This window comes from Oncorhynchus nerka, linkage group LG2 (genome assembly GCF_034236695.1).
Source record: "Oncorhynchus nerka isolate Pitt River linkage group LG2, Oner_Uvic_2.0, whole genome shotgun sequence".
NCBI lineage: Eukaryota > Metazoa > Chordata > Actinopteri > Salmoniformes > Salmonidae > Oncorhynchus > Oncorhynchus nerka.
The window spans coordinates 40,444,485-40,462,555 of NC_088397.1; the positions used below are offsets into that span (position 1 = coordinate 40,444,485).

General features: G+C 41.5%; 1 protein-coding gene across 3 annotated transcripts in view; it reads right to left on the minus strand.

Annotated features, from left to right (window-relative positions):
* Nucleotides 1–6,145: 6,145 nt before the first annotated feature.
* Nucleotides 6,146–18,071, minus strand: part of LOC115135215 (serine/threonine-protein kinase 4) — a 77,184-nt gene continuing 65,258 nt past the window's right edge. For 2 of the 3 annotated variants that reach the window (XM_029669672.2, XM_029669691.2), the window contains exon 11: nt 13,029–14,746. In XM_029669672.2, the coding sequence (XP_029525532.1) occupies nt 14,588–14,746 (159 nt within the window). In that variant the 3' untranslated portion in view covers nt 13,029–14,587. Of the gene's footprint in view, nt 6,536–13,028; nt 14,747–18,071 lie in introns of those variants that run through there. The other variant, XM_029669682.2, reaches the window with a different exon arrangement.

Here is an 18,071-nt window from a genome sequence, read left to right on the forward strand (position 1 = left end):
CAGGTTCCCTCCTCGGATGGAGCTTCAAATATATCCCTTAGCGACTGGTTGCTCATTCCTTCCTGCGTTGTGTATAACCCTTCGCAGGTGTCTTCATCGGTGGTTTCCTGGAATATCTGTCGTAACCGTTGTGTCGATATTGCTTCCTCTGCTGCAGAGGACGAGGACGCGGCTACATGTCCTTGTAGGACTACTACCTCGGGCTTGGATTTTCTCTGCTTTCCTGTCCCCCTTCTTCCTGTGCATAACGTCATCTGCCGAAGCTCCTTATATAGGGGACAGTCTCTCCCGATCAATAATGGCACCTTCAGCTGGGGCACTTTCCCTGACTGTACACCTTCCTTTTGGAGTGAGAATAGGCAGATTCACAGTGGGGTAATAGTGGGTGTCTCCATGGATACAGGATACGGCTACTTTGTCTGGTAGCAGTGTTGCGGAGGTCACCAAGTGCTCCTCTACTAACGTAACCATACTTCCAGAGTCGAGAATGGCTACCACATTTTGCCCTTAGACTCTAACCAGAATCTCTGGGGCTGGGGCTATTTCTGCTAACCAACAGTGTTGATCCTGCCCCCTCAAAACGGGATGTGTGGGGGTAGGCCGTGATGACTCCGTGACCATGGGCTCGTCCTTGCTAGGACATTGTGGGGCATAATGGTCGGGAGACTGCCATTTATAACACCGACCCTGCTGTGTGGTGGCTGACTTCTCCCACCTCCGGAGGGGGTTTGGACGTTTCGGTGGCTGACGCGTGGGGCATAATGGGTGAGTCGTTGTACGGGATTGGAAGAATCCTTCTGTTCCTCCTTGTCACTTTTTAACAACTCCCCTGTAGACCAATATGTCTCCATCGCCTGGGATATGTCGTCGGCTGACAACGGGTTGGCTTGCCCCACAACCCTTTTTAAGTCACTGGGTAATTCCCTCAATATCTTGTCCATAATGGGTGAGTCGTTGTACGGGATTGGAAGAATCCTTCTGTTCCTCCTTGTCACTTTTTAACAACTCCCTGTAGACCAATATGTCTCCATGCCTGGGATATGTCCTGACAACGGGTTGGCCCCCACAACCCTTTTTAAGGTTCCCTAGCCACTGTTTCCCTTTCCAGGTTCTAGCCACTGTTTCGTCAGTCGTAGTAATGCGAAGATCTTGGCACGGACGGGTTGATCAGATGTATAGGTCCATTGATGGAACTTTACGGCCCTATCTCTGGCAGTCAACTGGTACCAGGACAGGATCTCGGTTTCTAGTCGCCCATAGTCCGCAGCTTCACGGGATTCCAGGTCAAAATAGTCTTCCTAAGCCACCCCAGTCAAAAGAGGGGCTAATGCCATCGCCCATTCTGTGTGCGGCCACTCTTCCAAGGTGGCCGTCCTTTCGAAGGTCATGAGGAAGGCCTCAATATTATCCTCCTTGGAGAGACGAGGTAAGAAGGCGTGAGCAGCCGCTCTTGGCTTAAACCAGTTAAGGATAGGCAGAGTACAGCCCCCTTTGGAGGAATTGCGTGCCCATAGTAAACTGAAAACAAATCTGTCCAAAATTGCTAATATATGCATATAATAATAATTATTGGATAGAAAACACTCTAAAGCTTCTAAAACCGTTTGAATTGTGTCTGTAAGTATAGCAGAACTCACAGGGCAGGCAATCTCCCAAACTATTTTTGGGAGCCTCAAACTTTGGGCAACTTTGACGTCATCGCCCCCACCCTTCCCAACCAGCTATGGATCTGGAGACACTTTCTATGTCTTCCACTAGATGTCCTCATTCAGTACAGCGTTTAATTGTGCAAATCCCGCGGGTTTTGACCCTTTGGGAGTCAAAAGACTGAGTGTCGCGAGAAAATACCAAGTCAGGAGAGCGCGCATTTTGGAGAGACGTCCCTTTGTTCCAGAATGCCTGAGAGCAAGCAAGAATGTCCGATAGATTAGATAATTGTTTTGTACGTTTAGAACATCCTAAAGCTTGATTCTGCACTTAGTTTGACCAGTTTAGTCGACATATAATATGTAATTTTGAAGTTTTGATGCGCAACTGTTCGTGACCAGAAGTAATTTTTGGTAGCATTTCAGCTGGAACTTGCAGCATATGCTAATACAAAGACACACGACTTGAAACCAAACAATGTTTTGGGTAAGTATGACTTCTTCCACTACATTCTGATCGAAGACCATCAAAGGTAAGGGAATATTTATGTTTTAATTTTGTGTTTCTGTTGACTCCAACATAGCAGAGAAATATTGCTTATGTCTGAGCGCCGTCTCAGATTATTGAATAGTGAACGATTTCTGTAACGTTAAAAAGAAATGTGACAAAGCGATTGCATTAAGAAGCAGTGTATCTTTCTAACTATATGTAGAACATGTATATTTAGTCAAAGTTTATGATGTGTATTGCTGTTATCTGGCGTTATCTGCCGGAGCTCTCTATAATTTCTCCTGACATTTTTTTTAGCATTTTCTGGACATGGCGTCAATGTAAACGGAGATTTATGGATATAAATTGCATATTATTGAAAAAAACATAAATGTACTGTGTAACATGTCCTATTACTGTCATCTGATGAAGATTTTCAAAAGGTTAGTGAATTATTTTTCTTTTAATCCTGCGTTTGTGATTGCATCTTTTGTTCGACAAAATGGCTACATATCGTCTGTGTCTTTGTGGTGGTTTGACATACATATGTGCTATGTTTTCGCCGTAAAACATTTTAGAAATCTGACTCGCTGGGTAGATGAACAAGGTGTTTATCTTTCATTTGAGCTATTGGACTTGTTAATGTGTGGAGGTTAAATATTTCTAAGAATATTTTTGCATTCTGTGCGCCATCTTTTGAGTTGAGCGTGGGGGGGTGCCCTTGGGGAATGTGGTAGCGTGAACAAGTTAACTCTAGGTTCTTCTCGCCGGCTCAGCTGTTGTTGCAGGAGTTCTATGGTTGTCTGCTGTGCCGTGATCAATTGTTGCAGTAGGGCGTTGTCCATCGTTCTTGAATGGTTCCTTCGGGTCTACTGGAAGAATCTTGATTTACTCACTTATCCTTGTGTCACTCGTCCACCTAATGCCCGCATTCTCCACCAATGTGAGCGGACCAAGTAATTGGGCGTCACTCTAAAGCGGAAAGGTAGAATAAACGAGTCAGGAGTAGGTTTTCTTGATTGAACACAGTTCTCTATTGAGGGCATTTGGTCAACACAAACATATTCAATAAAAATCTCCCAAGGAAAAACATACATCTTCTTCTCCAGATGAAACAGTAACACAATACGATTATCTTTAAACTACAACAAAAGTCACAAGATTGTCACGTCTTAGTGGTTCTTCGTGGATAGCTCCTCTGTCTCGGTGGCCATCTTCGAGAGATAGTTTCCCCCCTCTCTGCTGGTTCCATACTCTCTCTTATAGGGGAAGGAGAATATGCCATTAGTACCGTCAGCTGTGCTTAATTGCCTCTGGTTACCTTGTCTCCCATGCCTTGTTGGGCTACTATCCGTGAGCCCAGCCTGCCCTCTGGTGGTCCTTCCACAATACATAACTATAAACATTGGTGAGCATCCACACCAGCGGACAGTTTATCATTCTGTAGTACACTTGTCAATCAACTGATCAATATATCCTACTATACACTGTGTGACATACACTCTGAATTACCTAAAATGACCAATCCCTCTTTCAGAGTCAGGCCAACCCAAGCTGTCCTGTGCAAGTGGGCTAATAGTAGGCCTACCATTAAAACAGAGCGGCAGGTAGCCTAGCGGTTAGAGCATTGGTCCAATAACAGAAAGGTTGCTGGTTTGAATCTCAGAGCCAACAAAGTGAAAAAAAATCTGCCAAAGTGCCCTTGAGCAAACCGCGTAACCCTAATTGCTCCTATAAGTCACTCTGGATAAGCGTGTCTGCTAAATGACTAAAATGAATAAATGTAAAAAGTTTAAGATTTTTCTAACAATTTTCAGGTTTTCACTCTCAAAGTCACACTTTAACAGAAAAACAACACAATTGTATGTTCTAAGTCCACAACAATGCTTACACCACACCAGGAGACCACTTTTGAGGTCTGGGAAAAATCTAAGAAATGTAGTGTAATTATTACCCTTTAATACAAGTGGGCAGGCACCTAGCAGTGTTGTTTAGTTAGCAGTGTTTCTGTAGCACATGAGTTGGAGTTTGGAAAATAAATGGCTAGGCTACTGGATTGATGCAAATAATCATGATATCATTCTGACAGGTAGGCATAGGCTACTTTGTAGCTACTGTAGTTAACATTTAATAAAGACGTTTTTTGGGGAAGCCTTTACATATACCAGAAGATGGTTAGGCCGCTCATTAAGCATTGCTATAGTTTTTACATTCCTTAATTGTTTGAAACCTGGACGTTTTACTTCACAACATGAGGCATATCTTACCTTACTTGAAAGTAGCCTATAGCGAAATCCCAGCATAGAAACGTGGAGGCAATAAAACGTGGCGACTTACTCATATGCGTTCACCTGTTCTATTGACCTTCTTGCAATTTTCTTTCAGTGCCTACCAGCCAAAGGCATTATCCTAGTCATATTAGCAAACCATGATAGTTGTTGCATTTTTAAATCCCCCCTCTTTCTAAATTTCTAATGGATATTTCCATCTCTGTCCATGAAAACGCTTGCATGTGAAGTGCACATTGTTTTCCCTCATCAATCTACACACAATACCCATAATGACAAAGCAAACACAGTTTTTTAGAAATCTTTGCAAATGTATTACACATAAAAAAACAAAATACTTATTTATATAAGTATTCAGACCCTTTGCTAGGAGATTTGAAATTGAGCTCAGGTGCATCCTGCTTCCATTGACCTGTGGTAAATGAAATTGATTGAACATGTTTTGGAAAGGCACACACCTATCTATATAAGGACCCACAGTTGACAGTGCATGTCAGAGCAAAAACCAAACCATGTGGTTGAAGGAATTGTCCGTAGAGCTCGGAGACAGGATTGTGTTGAGGCACAGATCTAGAGAAGGGTATCAAAACATGTCTGCATCATTGAAGGTCCCCAAGAACACAGGAGCCTCCATCATTCTTAAATGGAAGAAGTTTGGAACCCCAAAGATTCTTCCTAGAGCTGGCCACCCGGCCAAACTGAGCAGTCGGGAGAGAAGGGAGGAGACCAAGAACCCGATGGTCACTCTGACAGAGCTCCAGAGTTCCTCAGTGGAGATGGGAGAACCTTTCAGAAGGACAACCATCTCTGCAGCACTCCACCAATAAGGACTTTATGGTAGAGTGAACAGACGGAAGCCACTCTTCAGTAAACAGACCGCTTGGAGTTTGCCAAAAGGCACCTAAAGACTCTCAGACCATGAGAAACAAGATTTTCTGGTCTGATTAAACCATGATTGAGCTCTTTGGCCTGAATGTCAAGCAACAATTCTGAAGGAAACCTGGCACCATCCCTACGGTGAAGCTTGGTGGTGGCAGGATGATGTTGTGGGGATGTTTTCCAGCATCAGGGACTGGATGACTAGTCAAGATTAAGACCAAGATGAACGGAGCAAAGTACAGAGAGATCCTTGATGAAAACCTGCTCCAGAGCGCTCAGGACCTCAGACTGGGGAAAATGTTCACCTTCCAACAGGACAACAACTCTAAGCACCCAGCCAAGACAGCGCAGGAGTGGCTTCGGGACATGTCTCAATGTCCTTGAGTGGCCCAGCCAGAGCCTCGACTTGAACCCAATCGAACATCTCTGAAGAGAAGTGAAAATATCTGTGCTTCAACGCTCCCCATTCAACCTGACAGAGCTGGAGAGGATCTGTGGACACGCCCCCCTCAGAGAGAGAGAGACAGATGAAGAATGCAAAAATCTAAGAAAGAAATTGAGAAACCTGTCCAACCAAAAACACAGAGACCTGGAAAATCTGAGTCTTCGCCTTCACTGTGGTGAATCACTAAAACAATATAGAAATACACTACGGAAAAAGAAGGAACAGCACGTCAGAAATCAGCTCAATGTAATTGGAGAATCCATATACTCTAACCACTTCTGGGAAAATTGGAAAAACACTAAACTGACAACAACACGAAGACTTATCTATCCAAAATGGAGATGTATTGTAAGGTCCTGGGTGTCATGAGGGTGAAATCAGGCGCAGGAAAGCAGAGTTCAATAAAGTGCTTTTTATTTTAATGCACACACGGTGAACTACGGTCACCCCACTTACGGGTGCTCAAACCAAATGCCCCAGACACAGGGAAACGAAAACAGTCTAGCACTAAATACACAAACATGTACATCTAATGCAAACACCGGGGTTACAATAATCAATCCTGCACAAAGAACCAGGCGGGCCGGCTGACTAATAAAGCCTCACTAATTATAACCAACTCAAAACAGGTGTACTCAATAAACACATAAGGAGGGGGAGAAAATAATCAGTGGCAGCTAGTAGGCCGGCGACGACGACCGCCAAGCGCCACCCGAACGGGAAGGGGAGCCACCTTCGGTCGGAGTCGTGACATGTATGGGTAACCACTTCTCCAATATTTTTGGCTCTATAACAAAGAACAAAGAGCAAAAACATATACATGATCAAATACAAATCTTAGAATCAACTATTAAAGACTACCAGAACCCACTGGATTCTCCAATTGCCTTGAATGAGCTACAGGACAAAATAAAAACCCTCCAACCCAAAAAAATCCTGTGGTGTTGATGGTATTCTCAATGAAATTATCAAATATACACACAACAAATTCCAATTGGCTATACTAAAGCTCAGATAGGGGGCAGTATTTCCACTTTGGATGAATTGCGTGCCCATAGTGAACTGCATCAAAATCTGTCCTAAATTGCTAATATATGCATATTATTATTAATATTGGATAGAAAACACACAGTTTCTAAAACCGTTTGAATTATGTCTGTGAGCATAACAGAACTCACAGGGCAGGCAATCTTCCAAACAAGTTTTGAAATCCTGAAAGTTGGGGCAACTTTGACGTCATCGCCCCCTCCCTTCCCAACAAGTTATGGATCTGGAAACACTTCCTACGTCTTCCACTGGCTGTCCTCATTCAGTAGAAAGTGTAATGGAGCATTTGCTGTGAACTTTGACCTAATGGGAAGGAAAGTAGTTGGTGTCGCAAAAGGATGCCATTTTGTTGAGGCGCGTTTGTCTCTGAGTGCTTCGGCTGTTCCAATCAGCCCCAAATTAAAACGAATGATCCGGTTGGAATGCTATTGGATATATATGATTATAACATCCTGAAGATTGATTCTGCACTTAGTTTGACCAGTTTCTTCGACCTGTAATATGTCATTTGGAAGTTTTGATGCAAAGTTATCCTGGACCAGAAGTCATTTTTTGGGCATTTGAGCTGAAAGTGGTAGCAAATGCTGCTACTTGGACACTAGAATTGAACATTATGAAACAAAACGATTTATTGTTGAACTAGGACTCCTTGCACTACATTCTGATGAAAGATCATCAAAGGTAAGGGAATATTTATGTTGTAATTTTGTATTTCTGTTGACTCCAACATGGCGGAGAAATATTGTTACGTCTGAGCGCAGTCTCAGATTATTGCAATGTTAGGCTTTTTCCGTAACGTCAAAAAAAAATGTGACACAGCGGTTGCATTAAGAACCAGTGTATCTTTAATTATATGTAGAACATGTATCTTTAGTCAAAGTTTATGATGAGTATTTCTGTTATCTGGCGTAGCTTTCTATAATTCCTCCAGATATTTTGGAGGATGTTCTGAACATGGCGTCAATGTAAACCGAGATTTATGGATATAAAATGCATATTATTGAACAAAACATAAATGTACTGTGTAACATGTCATATGACTGTCATCTGATGAAGATTTTCAAGAGGTTAGTGATTGATTTTTTTTTTTTAAATCCTGCTTTTGTGATTTTTATCTTTTGCTGGAAAAAATGGCTACGTTTTTTCTTTGGTTTGGTGGTGGTCTAACATAAATATATGTTGTGTTTTCGCCGTAAAACATTTAAAAAATCTGACACGCTGGGTAGATGAACGAGGTATTGGACTTGTTAATGTGTGGAGGTTAAATATTTCTAAAGAATATTTTTGCATTCCCTGCGCCACCTTTTCAGCTGAACGGGGGGGTGGAGTTCCTGTAGGGGAACCCATCGCCTTAACAAGTTTTAATATCATCCTTAGCTCTGGCATCTTCCACAATATTTGGAACCAAGGACTGATCACCCCAATCAGAGACAAATTTGGAGACAAATTTGAACCCAATAACTACCGTGGGATATGTGTCAACAGCAACCTTGGGAAAATCCTCTGAATTATCATTAACAGCAAAAATAATGTACTGAGCAAATGTCAAAATGGCTTTTTACCAAATTACCGTACAACGATCTGAGAGACAAGGCAAGAAGGGCATTCTATGCCATCAAATGGAACATAAAATTCAACATACCAATTAGGATATGGCTAAAAATACTTGAATCAGTTATAGAACCCATTGCCCTTTATGGTTGTGAGGTCTGGGGTCCGCTCACCAACCAAGAATTCACAAAATGGGACAAACACCAAATTGAGACTGTATGCAGAATTCTGCAAAAATATTCTCTGTGTACAACGTAGAACACCAAATAATGCATGCAGAGCAGAATTAGGCCGATACCCGCTAATTATCAAAATCCAGAAAAGAGACGTTAAATTCTACAACCACCTAAAAGGAAGCGATTCCCAAACCTTCCATAACAAAGCCATCACCTACAGAGAGATGAACCTGGAAAAGAGTCCCCTAAGCAAGCTGGTCCTGGGGCTGTGTTCACAAACACAAACACACCCCACAGAGCCCCAGGACAGCAACACAATTAGACCCAACCAAATCTTGAGAAAACAAAACCATAATTACTTGACACATTGGAAGGAATGAACAAAAAACAGAGCAAACTAGAACGCTATCTGGCCCTAAACCGAGAGTACACAGTGGCAGAATACCTGACCACTGTGACTGACCCAAACTTAAGGAAAGCTTTGACTATGTACAGACTCAGTGAGCATAGCCTTGCTATTGAGAAAGGCCGCCGTAGGCAGACATGGCTCTCAAGAGAAGACAGGCTATGTGCACACTGCCCACAAAATGAGGTGGAAACTGAGCTGCACTTCCTAACCTCCTGCCCAATGTATGACCATATTAGAGACACATATTTCCCTCAGATTACACAGATCCACAAATAATTAGAAAACAAACCTGATTTTGATAAACTCCCATATCTACTGGGTGAAATACCACAGTGTGCCATCACCGCAGCAAGATGTGTGACCTGTTGCCACAAGAAAAGGTCAACCAGTGATGAACAAACACCATTGTAAATACAACCTATATTTATGCTTATTTATTTTCCCTTTTGTACATGAACCATTTAAACATTGTTAAAACACTGTATATATACATAATATGACATTTGTAACGTCTTAATTATATAGAAACTTCTGTGTTAATTTTTATTGTTTATTTCACTTTTTTATATTATCTACCTCACTTGCTTTGGCAATGTTAACATATGTTTCCCATGACAATAAAGCCCCTTGAATTGATTCTTTTTTTACAAAAGGATAGATTTGGAGTTAGATAAACGTGGATTTTTCGACAGGTACATATACAGGTTGCTTACTCTCCACAGCATGGCGTTCGCTCCAGATCAAAACTCCAAACCTACAACCTAATTTTGACCAACGTTAACTGGAGAGATTACTGCTTCCAATGTTTTCTTTTTCCAAGCTATATGGAGGGTGCTCTAGCAAACAAACAGCAGAGACCTAAGGACACCATCCAACCTGGAACTGAGCTGCCAGGCCTGAAAGAACAGACCAGATACAAATTCAATTAGCACTAAGGTGTGAAGTAAAAGGGCTTTTGGCCCAACAAGTGTCAGGACTATTTGAAGTGTCCTCTGAAGCTCCCTCCTGCTGTTCAAAGACCATTCACTGGCATTTTCTACAAGTAAGCTGCCTCCAGAAATAAAAGCTTTGTCCAAGTGGCTGTGACACTCACCTACTCCCATTGCCTCCTACACTACTGCTTGGATTCCACCTGGCGATCTGCTCACCGTCTGCCCTGGCCTGTCTTCACCTCTGGTACAGGTACCTACACCACACACACCCCTCTCTCTCTCTCTCGCCTCCAGCACACACGCACTGTTGGGGCGAGTGACTCTGAACTTACAATGGCTAGCCCCAAGTCGTTATATATATATATTTTTTTCTTGTGCATTTTGCCTCAAGACTCTGTTGCCTCAATGATCTTGTTGCCACCTGATGCACATTGATGTCAAATCAGCACTGCAGAGCTCTCCCTGTACTATGCAGTGCCTTAATTGTACTATCTGGAAATATGCATGTACACCCTGGCCAATCTACTGTTGCTAGCCCCAATTCTGACTCGTGCTCTGATAACTGCTTCACTGATTTCTGCTATCGTAAAAGTCTGGGTTTTCTGTATGTTAACACTAGAAGCTTATTACATAAAATGGATCAATTGAAAGTGTGGGTTCACAGCTCCAATCCAGATGTGTTGGTCATTACTGAGACGTGGATAACCTTAACCTGGTTATAACATTTTCAGCAAGACAGATCTTCCAAAGGTGGGGGAGTGGCAATCTTCACCAAGGTTCACCTTCGGTGTTCGATTGTCTCCACCAAGTCTGTCCCCAAACAATTTGATTTGCTGGTAATTAAGCATTACACTTTCCAATAGCTCTTTGTTGACTGTTGCTGGGTGCTATTGTCCTCCATCAGCACCGGCCTGTACCCTACTTGCACTATAAGCTCTCTCCTTGCCCCTTACACTAAGTCTATATTTTTCCTGCTAGGTGACCTAAACTGAGACATGCTTAAACCACCTGACAGAGTCCTAAAGCAATGGGACTCCCTAAATCTTTCTTAGATTATCACCAATCCCACAAGGTATGACTCCAAACACGCAGAAAAGGCTACTCTCCTCGATGTTATCCTGACAAATAATCCTGATAGGTATCAGTCTGGTGTTTTCTGTTATGGCCTTAGTGATCAATTTTACAGCCTGTGTTCGTAATGGCTGCTCAGCCTGTGTCCTGATTTGTCAGACGCTTGCTAAAAAACTTTAATGAGCAAACCTTCCTTCATGAACTGGCCTACACCAAGTGAAATATATAGTACCAGTCAAAAGTTGACACACCTACTCATTCAAGGGTTTTTCTATATTGTTACCATTTTCTACATTGTAGAGTAATAGAGAAGACTTCAAAACTATGAAATAACACATATAGAAAGTGTTAAACAAATCAAAATGTGTTATATTTGAGATACTTCAAAGTAGCCACCCTTGGCTTTGATGACAGCTTTGCACAATCTTGGCATTCTCAATTTCACAGCGATAGACTTTGTTCATATCTCCAAAAATCAGCAACTACCCAGTATAGATCATGTACAGCCAAGCAAGTACCCCAAAATAGTGTCCAGTGGGGAATGGGGTGCAGTGTGAAAACCCCTGACGTTGGTAATTGGCCACAGCCCTTACCTTCCGTTACTTGGTGTGTTCAGAGTAGAGGAGCTTTTGGAGACAAAAACGTGGTAATTCATAATCTCTCTCGTGCATAATGCAGATAAATGCTATCCCCCAGCTGTTCTAGCACACATTCATCCAGAGTTGCAATTTAAGGTAGCAGCATGTTCTACAACCATAATTTCATAAGGCAGAAAGTACTTCCATAAAGCATTCTGCCCACAGACTGTCTGTAGTGACATTTAGGTCAGTGTTTCCCAACTATTTCCTTGAGGTCCACCAATCATCCGATATTTGTTGTAGCCCTGGGCTAGCACATCAGATTCAACTACCGTAATTGCTGGACTATTAAGCGCACCTGAATATAAACCGCACCCACTGAATTATTAAAAAATATGTATTTTGTACATAAATACGCCGCACATGTCTATAAGCCGCAGGTGCCTACCGGTACATTGAAACAAATTAACTTGGTCACTATCTTCCTCCTCCTGTGCACTGAAACCACTGAAGTCATCTCCTTCGGTGTCGGAGATGAATAGCCTCAGAATTGCTTCATCCGATGTTGGATCGTTTTCATTGTCACTCTCGTCACTTTCATCCGGAGGCAAATACCCCGCTGAGCTCATGCTGCCTCTTCAACACGCAGCAGTCCAGCCTTTCGAAACCCGTTGATGATAGTGGATCTTTTGTCAATGCTCCACGCTGTCAGGACCCACTGGCAGACTTGACCATAAGTTGCTCTTCACATGCAGCCCGTTTTAGTGAAGGATTTCTCCCCACTTGTCATCCAAGACTCTCACTGAACAAGGAGCGCCACCTTAAATGCACGATTTACACTGATGTCGAGTGGCTGCAAATACTTTTGGCCATCTGCTTTTCTTCCCTCTGAAAGCCTTTGTTGTCTTCTTGCACTGAGTCAGTTCCTCACACTGCTGTTTCCAACGTCTTATCATCGACTCATTAAGGCCAAGCTCCCGTGCAGCAGCTCTCTTTCCTTTCCCAACAGCCAGATCGATCGCCTTCAACTTGAAAGCTGCATCATATGCATTTCTCCGTGTCTTTGCCATGATGAGGGTGACAAAATTACTACCGTAATCAGAATGATGGGAAGTTTGAGCGCGCTCGATTTTACGTCACATTATGTGACGGTGCTCAGTTTTTTGGCGGCATGAATCTTGTGAAAGCGGGAAAAATCCCTAAATTAGCCACGTCATTGTATAAACCGCGAGGTTCAAAGCGTGGGAATAAAGTAGCAGCTTATAGTCCAGCAATTACAGTAGGTAATGGCTTGATTTTCTTTTGTGTACTAGTTGAACGAGGTGTGCTTTATCAGGGTTGCAACAAATATGTTAAAAAGCTGGTGGTTTCCGTGTTTGGGAAACACTGATCTAGGCCTAGACATGTTACCTTGCCTGAAATGTCATTGCAAAGCCAAAATACTCAATGGTTCCAAAACACTTATTCCAACATCAGTAACTTCAAATGGGGAGAGAAAACATATGGAACAAATAAACACATTCCTTAAACTGGTTTTAATAGGCACGCAACAAATACACAAATCAAACACTGATATTAAACAAATGCATGACTTTCATTGCATAATTTAAGGGATCAACATTTGAAAACCATTTTCTTGGAATGAATATTAAATTTAAGGACAAGTGGAGACTTGAGTACACACCAGTTCTTCATTCATATTACAGGGCTGAAATGCTTTCCAGTGATTTCTACTTCAATGAATGCCTTTCAATATAACATAAAAACATTAGACCGCCTTACTCAGAAACAATGGTTGTAAGTAACAATGTGAAATCTCAAATAAATAATCAGATCAACAGAAGTTTAGATTGAGTGATATGTCAAAGGTTTGAGGAGTTATAAACCTACAGTAATTAAATAACTGTAATTCTTTTTTTTTAACTAGTAAATTGACAGGTGATTATTACAATTATAAAGCAGAAAAACAAATAAGTAGGCAGTATAAGGCAATTAAATACATTCCCTTTTTTTGCTTGTAACAAGTAATATTTTCAGATAACTAAATTGTGCTTATTGGTCATCAAACTGGGTTATTTAGTTTAATTTCTAATTTACTGTCCTTGTATACGAGAACCTGAGAATATCTGACCTGAGAGGCTAGTTTGCACACGGATGCAAATTTCTGTAGCACAACAAATACAAAATGTATCTTCCTCGTAAGGATATAACTGCCTAAACTATATATACAAAATGATTGCCCTTACGTCTACCAAAAGTTTGAATGTTAAAAAAATAAGTACAACCTGCTCTATGGAATGTTGACGATGAGTTATTAACAAAAATAGAGAAGTAACTGTACAGTGAATAACAATGAACGAAGTGCACCATGGTTCAACACAAAAAACAAGGTTTCACTTACATTTTTCAAACATCTTTTAACCAAACCTCATTGTAATATCTCTAAAAGTACATAATTCAGAAACAAATTCCAAATATATGCATGAAACTTGACGTTTTCTTGAAATCAAGTATTAACATCAGCTATGCACGTATCTGAAGTTTGAATTTGTGGCACATGCATTCAACTCTGGCTGAGGTACTATCTATTGAATTTAAATTCAGGTTCTCCTGGGTCATATACCCATGAAGTAAATTGAACTTCCCTTTGGCAGGATATTGTACTGTGCTGAAAAATGAATAGTATGGAGAACCTAAATACAAATTAAGGAATAAGTACCAAATTACATAAGTGGTAAAACACACAAAATGATACAGTGTATGGTATAAAAGTATTTTCCAATTACCAATGCAACAGTTGTTTCAAGAGAACCAACAGTGAAAGATATTACAATTGTACCACATGAGTGAAAAAAAAGAATACTTGAGGTACCTAAACAAAAAAATTAAAATAACTTAAGACAAAAAAAACATGGATGCTTGGCGGCATTAAGTGGTTTTCCTATAAAGAAAAAGACAAGAACAACAATGAAGGAGTCCAAAGCAATGAACAGAAGTAATCTGTCCGTGTCATTGTCCAGTGTGAATGACCAAGAGTCCACTTAAGACGTTTGAGTATGGGCATGTCAAAGTGCCTCAGAGGTTCTGCTGGCGTCGCTTCTTGGCCTCGATGGCGTCCAGGATGGGCTGGCGCTTGGCCAGGTAGCGCTGGCGGATCTCCCTGATTTCCTGCTCCATCTGGGGGTCCAGGGAGGCCAGCCGTGACCTCAGCTCCTCCACGCTCCATGTTCGCATCTAAAAAGCATACATGTTCACGCAAAGTCATCAATTATACTAAGCTTGAACTTGAGCTGAAAGACATGTAAGAATCCCACCTTCAAACCATGCCGACACAACCAATATACAGTGGGGCAAAAAAGTATTTAGTCAGCCACCAATTGTGCAAGTTCTTCCACTTAAAAAGATGAGGCCTGTACTTCAACAATGACAGATGAGAAAAAAAAATCCAGAAAATCACATTGTAGGATTTTTAATGAATTTATTTGCAAATTATGGTGGAAAATAAGTATTTGGTCAACTACAAACAAGCAAGATTTCTGGCTCTCACAGACCTGTAACTTCTTTAAGAGGCTCCTCTGTCCTCCACTCGTTACCTGTATTAATGGCACCTGTTTGAACTTGTTATCAGTATAAAAGACACCTGTCCACAACCTCAAACAGTGACACTCCAAACTCCACTATGGCCAAGGCCAAAGAGCTGTCAAAGGACACCAGAAACAAAATTGTAGACCTGCACCAGGCTGGGAAGACTGAATCTGCAATAGGTAAGCAGCTTGGTTTGAAGAAATCAACTGTGGGAGCAATTATTAGGAAATGGAACACATACAAGACTACTGATAATCTCCCTCGATCTGGGGCTCCACGCAACATCTCACCTTGTGGGGTCAAAATGATCACAAGAACGGTGAGCAAAAATCCCAGAACCACACGGGGGGACCTAGTGAATGACCTGCAGAGAGCTGGGACCAAAGTAACAAAGCCTACCATCAGTAACACACTACGCCGCCAGGGACTCAAATCCTGCAGTGCCAGACGTGTCCCCCTGCTTAAGCCAGTGCATGTCCAGGCCCGTCTGAAGTTTGCTAGAGAGCATTTGGATGATCCAGAAGAAGATTGGGAGAATGTCATATGGTCAGATGAAACCAAAATAGAACTCGTCGTGTTTGGAGGACAAAGAATACTGAGTTGCATCCAAAGAACACCATACCTACTGTGAAGCATGGGGTGGAAACATCATGATTTGGGGCTGTTTTTCTGAAAAGGGACCAGGACAACTGATCCGTGTAAAGGAAAGAATGAATGGGCCATGTATCGTGAGATTTTGAGTGAAAACCTCCTTCCATCAGCAAGGGCATTGAAGATGAAACGTGGCTGGGTCTTTCAGCATGACAATGATCCCAAACACACCGCCCAGGTAAAGAAGGAGTGGCTTCGTAAGAAGCATTTCAAGGTCCTGTAGTGGCCTAGCCAGTCTCCAGATCTCAACCCCATAGAAAATATTTGGAGGGAGTTGAAAGTTCGTGTTGCCCAGCAACAGCCCCAAAACATCACTGCTCTAGAGGAGATCTGCATGGAGGAATGGGCCAAAATACCAGCAACAGTGTGTGAAAACCTTGTGAAGACTTACAGAAAACATTTGACCTCTGTCATTGCTAACAAAGTATTGAGATAAACTTTTGTTAATGACCAAATATTTATTTTCCACCATAATTTGCAAATAAAGTCATTAAAAATCCTACAATGTGATTTTCTGGATTTTTTTTTCTCATTTTGTCTGTCATAGTTGAAGTGTACCTATGATGAAAATTACAGGCCTCTCATCTTTTTAAGTGGAAGAACATGCACAATTGGTGGCTGACTAAATACTTTTTTGCCCCACTGTAATTACAAAAAACTTGGTCTAAACATTGCATACTAAACCATGGTGTCCTCAGAAGTACTTAGTGCTTTCAGATTGCATAATGTTGAAGTTCATCCTAAGAACTCTTTACCAATGAATGTTAAGATCCTTACAAAATCCCAAAATACAGGCTCTCGATAATGATAGATAAGGCACATGAGCATTAACGCTTTCGCACATTGCACCGAATGTTGATCTATTGTTCTGCTGCTGACATTTTCAAACGATTCTACATGTAAAATCGGTGCGCACTCAGTTCGCAAATTACGGCCGGCACTCTATTCAGAGGTGCTAAGTATTCTCGGCCAGCAAACGCTATTGGTGTGTCTAAGCCTTTGTACTGGTTAGGCTATATGCCAGATTAGGATATCATGCCTGGTTTGGGTGACAGGTAGATTAGCAGTTAAGAGCATTGATCCAGTAACCAAAAGGTTGCTGGTTTGAATCCCCGAGCTGATTAGGGGTAAGTAGGAAATTACCCCAAATAACCAAAATACCAATGTAACCCTTTAAATATATGAATCTGGGACCGATGCCTATCAGTGAATCGTTACATCCCTAATAGCCACGTAGGCTAATGGATTAATCTATCAGTAAATGTAGGCTAATGTCCTACAACAGCCTACTTCGGTTGCAAAGTGATGCCATGAGCTCAATATTAAGAGGTGAAAAATCTATGATGTAGAAAATATTCAGACTTATTAATTTTTCCCACATTTTGTTATGCTTCAGCCTTATTCTAAAATGGATTGAATACATGTTTTCCCTCCTAAATACACACACACACACACACACACACACACAACCCCATAACGACAAAGCAAAAACAGGGTTTTAGAAATGTTAGTAAATGTATTAAAAATATAAAAGAGAAATGTTGAATGGACATTTTGGAGTGCCAACAGAAGAAGATCTTCAAAGGGCAAGACATTAATTATATCGTTATTTCAGATTTTTGTGTAGCACCTGCCTGGTTGAAATCTGATTTTCATGTGTTGGTATGCTGGGCGCTGTCCTCAGATAATCGCATGGTCTGCATTCGCCGTAAAGCCCTTTTGAAATCTGACACTGTGGCTGGATTAACAAGAAGTTAATCTTTAAACCGATGTATAACACTTCTATGTTTTATGAATTCTTATGAGTGTTTCTGGTTTTGAATTTGGCGCGCTGCAATTTCACTGGGTGTTGTCAAATCGCTCCCACGAAAGGGATTGGCACGCGAAGGGATCCATAAGAAGTTAAGGCCTCAGCAAGCTTCAGTTCGGCTGGCGCCTAGCCGAACTCGGCTAGCTGAACTGAACGAGTTTATTTTTTTTATTTCACCTTTATTTAACCAGGTAGGCTAGTTGAGAACAAGTTCTCATTTGCAACTGCGACCTGGCCAAGATAAAGCATAGCAGTGTGAACAGACAACACAGAGTGTTGTGTGTGCTCTCATACTCCCTTAAAAGACGTTCACTTGAAAAAAAGCTGCAATTGTAGTGTTTGTCCATTTTGAGATGGCGTACCCAGAAGATACCTCGTTAAAATAGTTAGAATTTATCTAAGCTCAAGAAATCTGTCATTAATTTTGCCAAATAGATCTTAGTCGCGCAAATTTACATTAAGAGGTTTGGTGCAATATCTTTCAATAAAAAAATGTGTATTAAAACAAGTCGC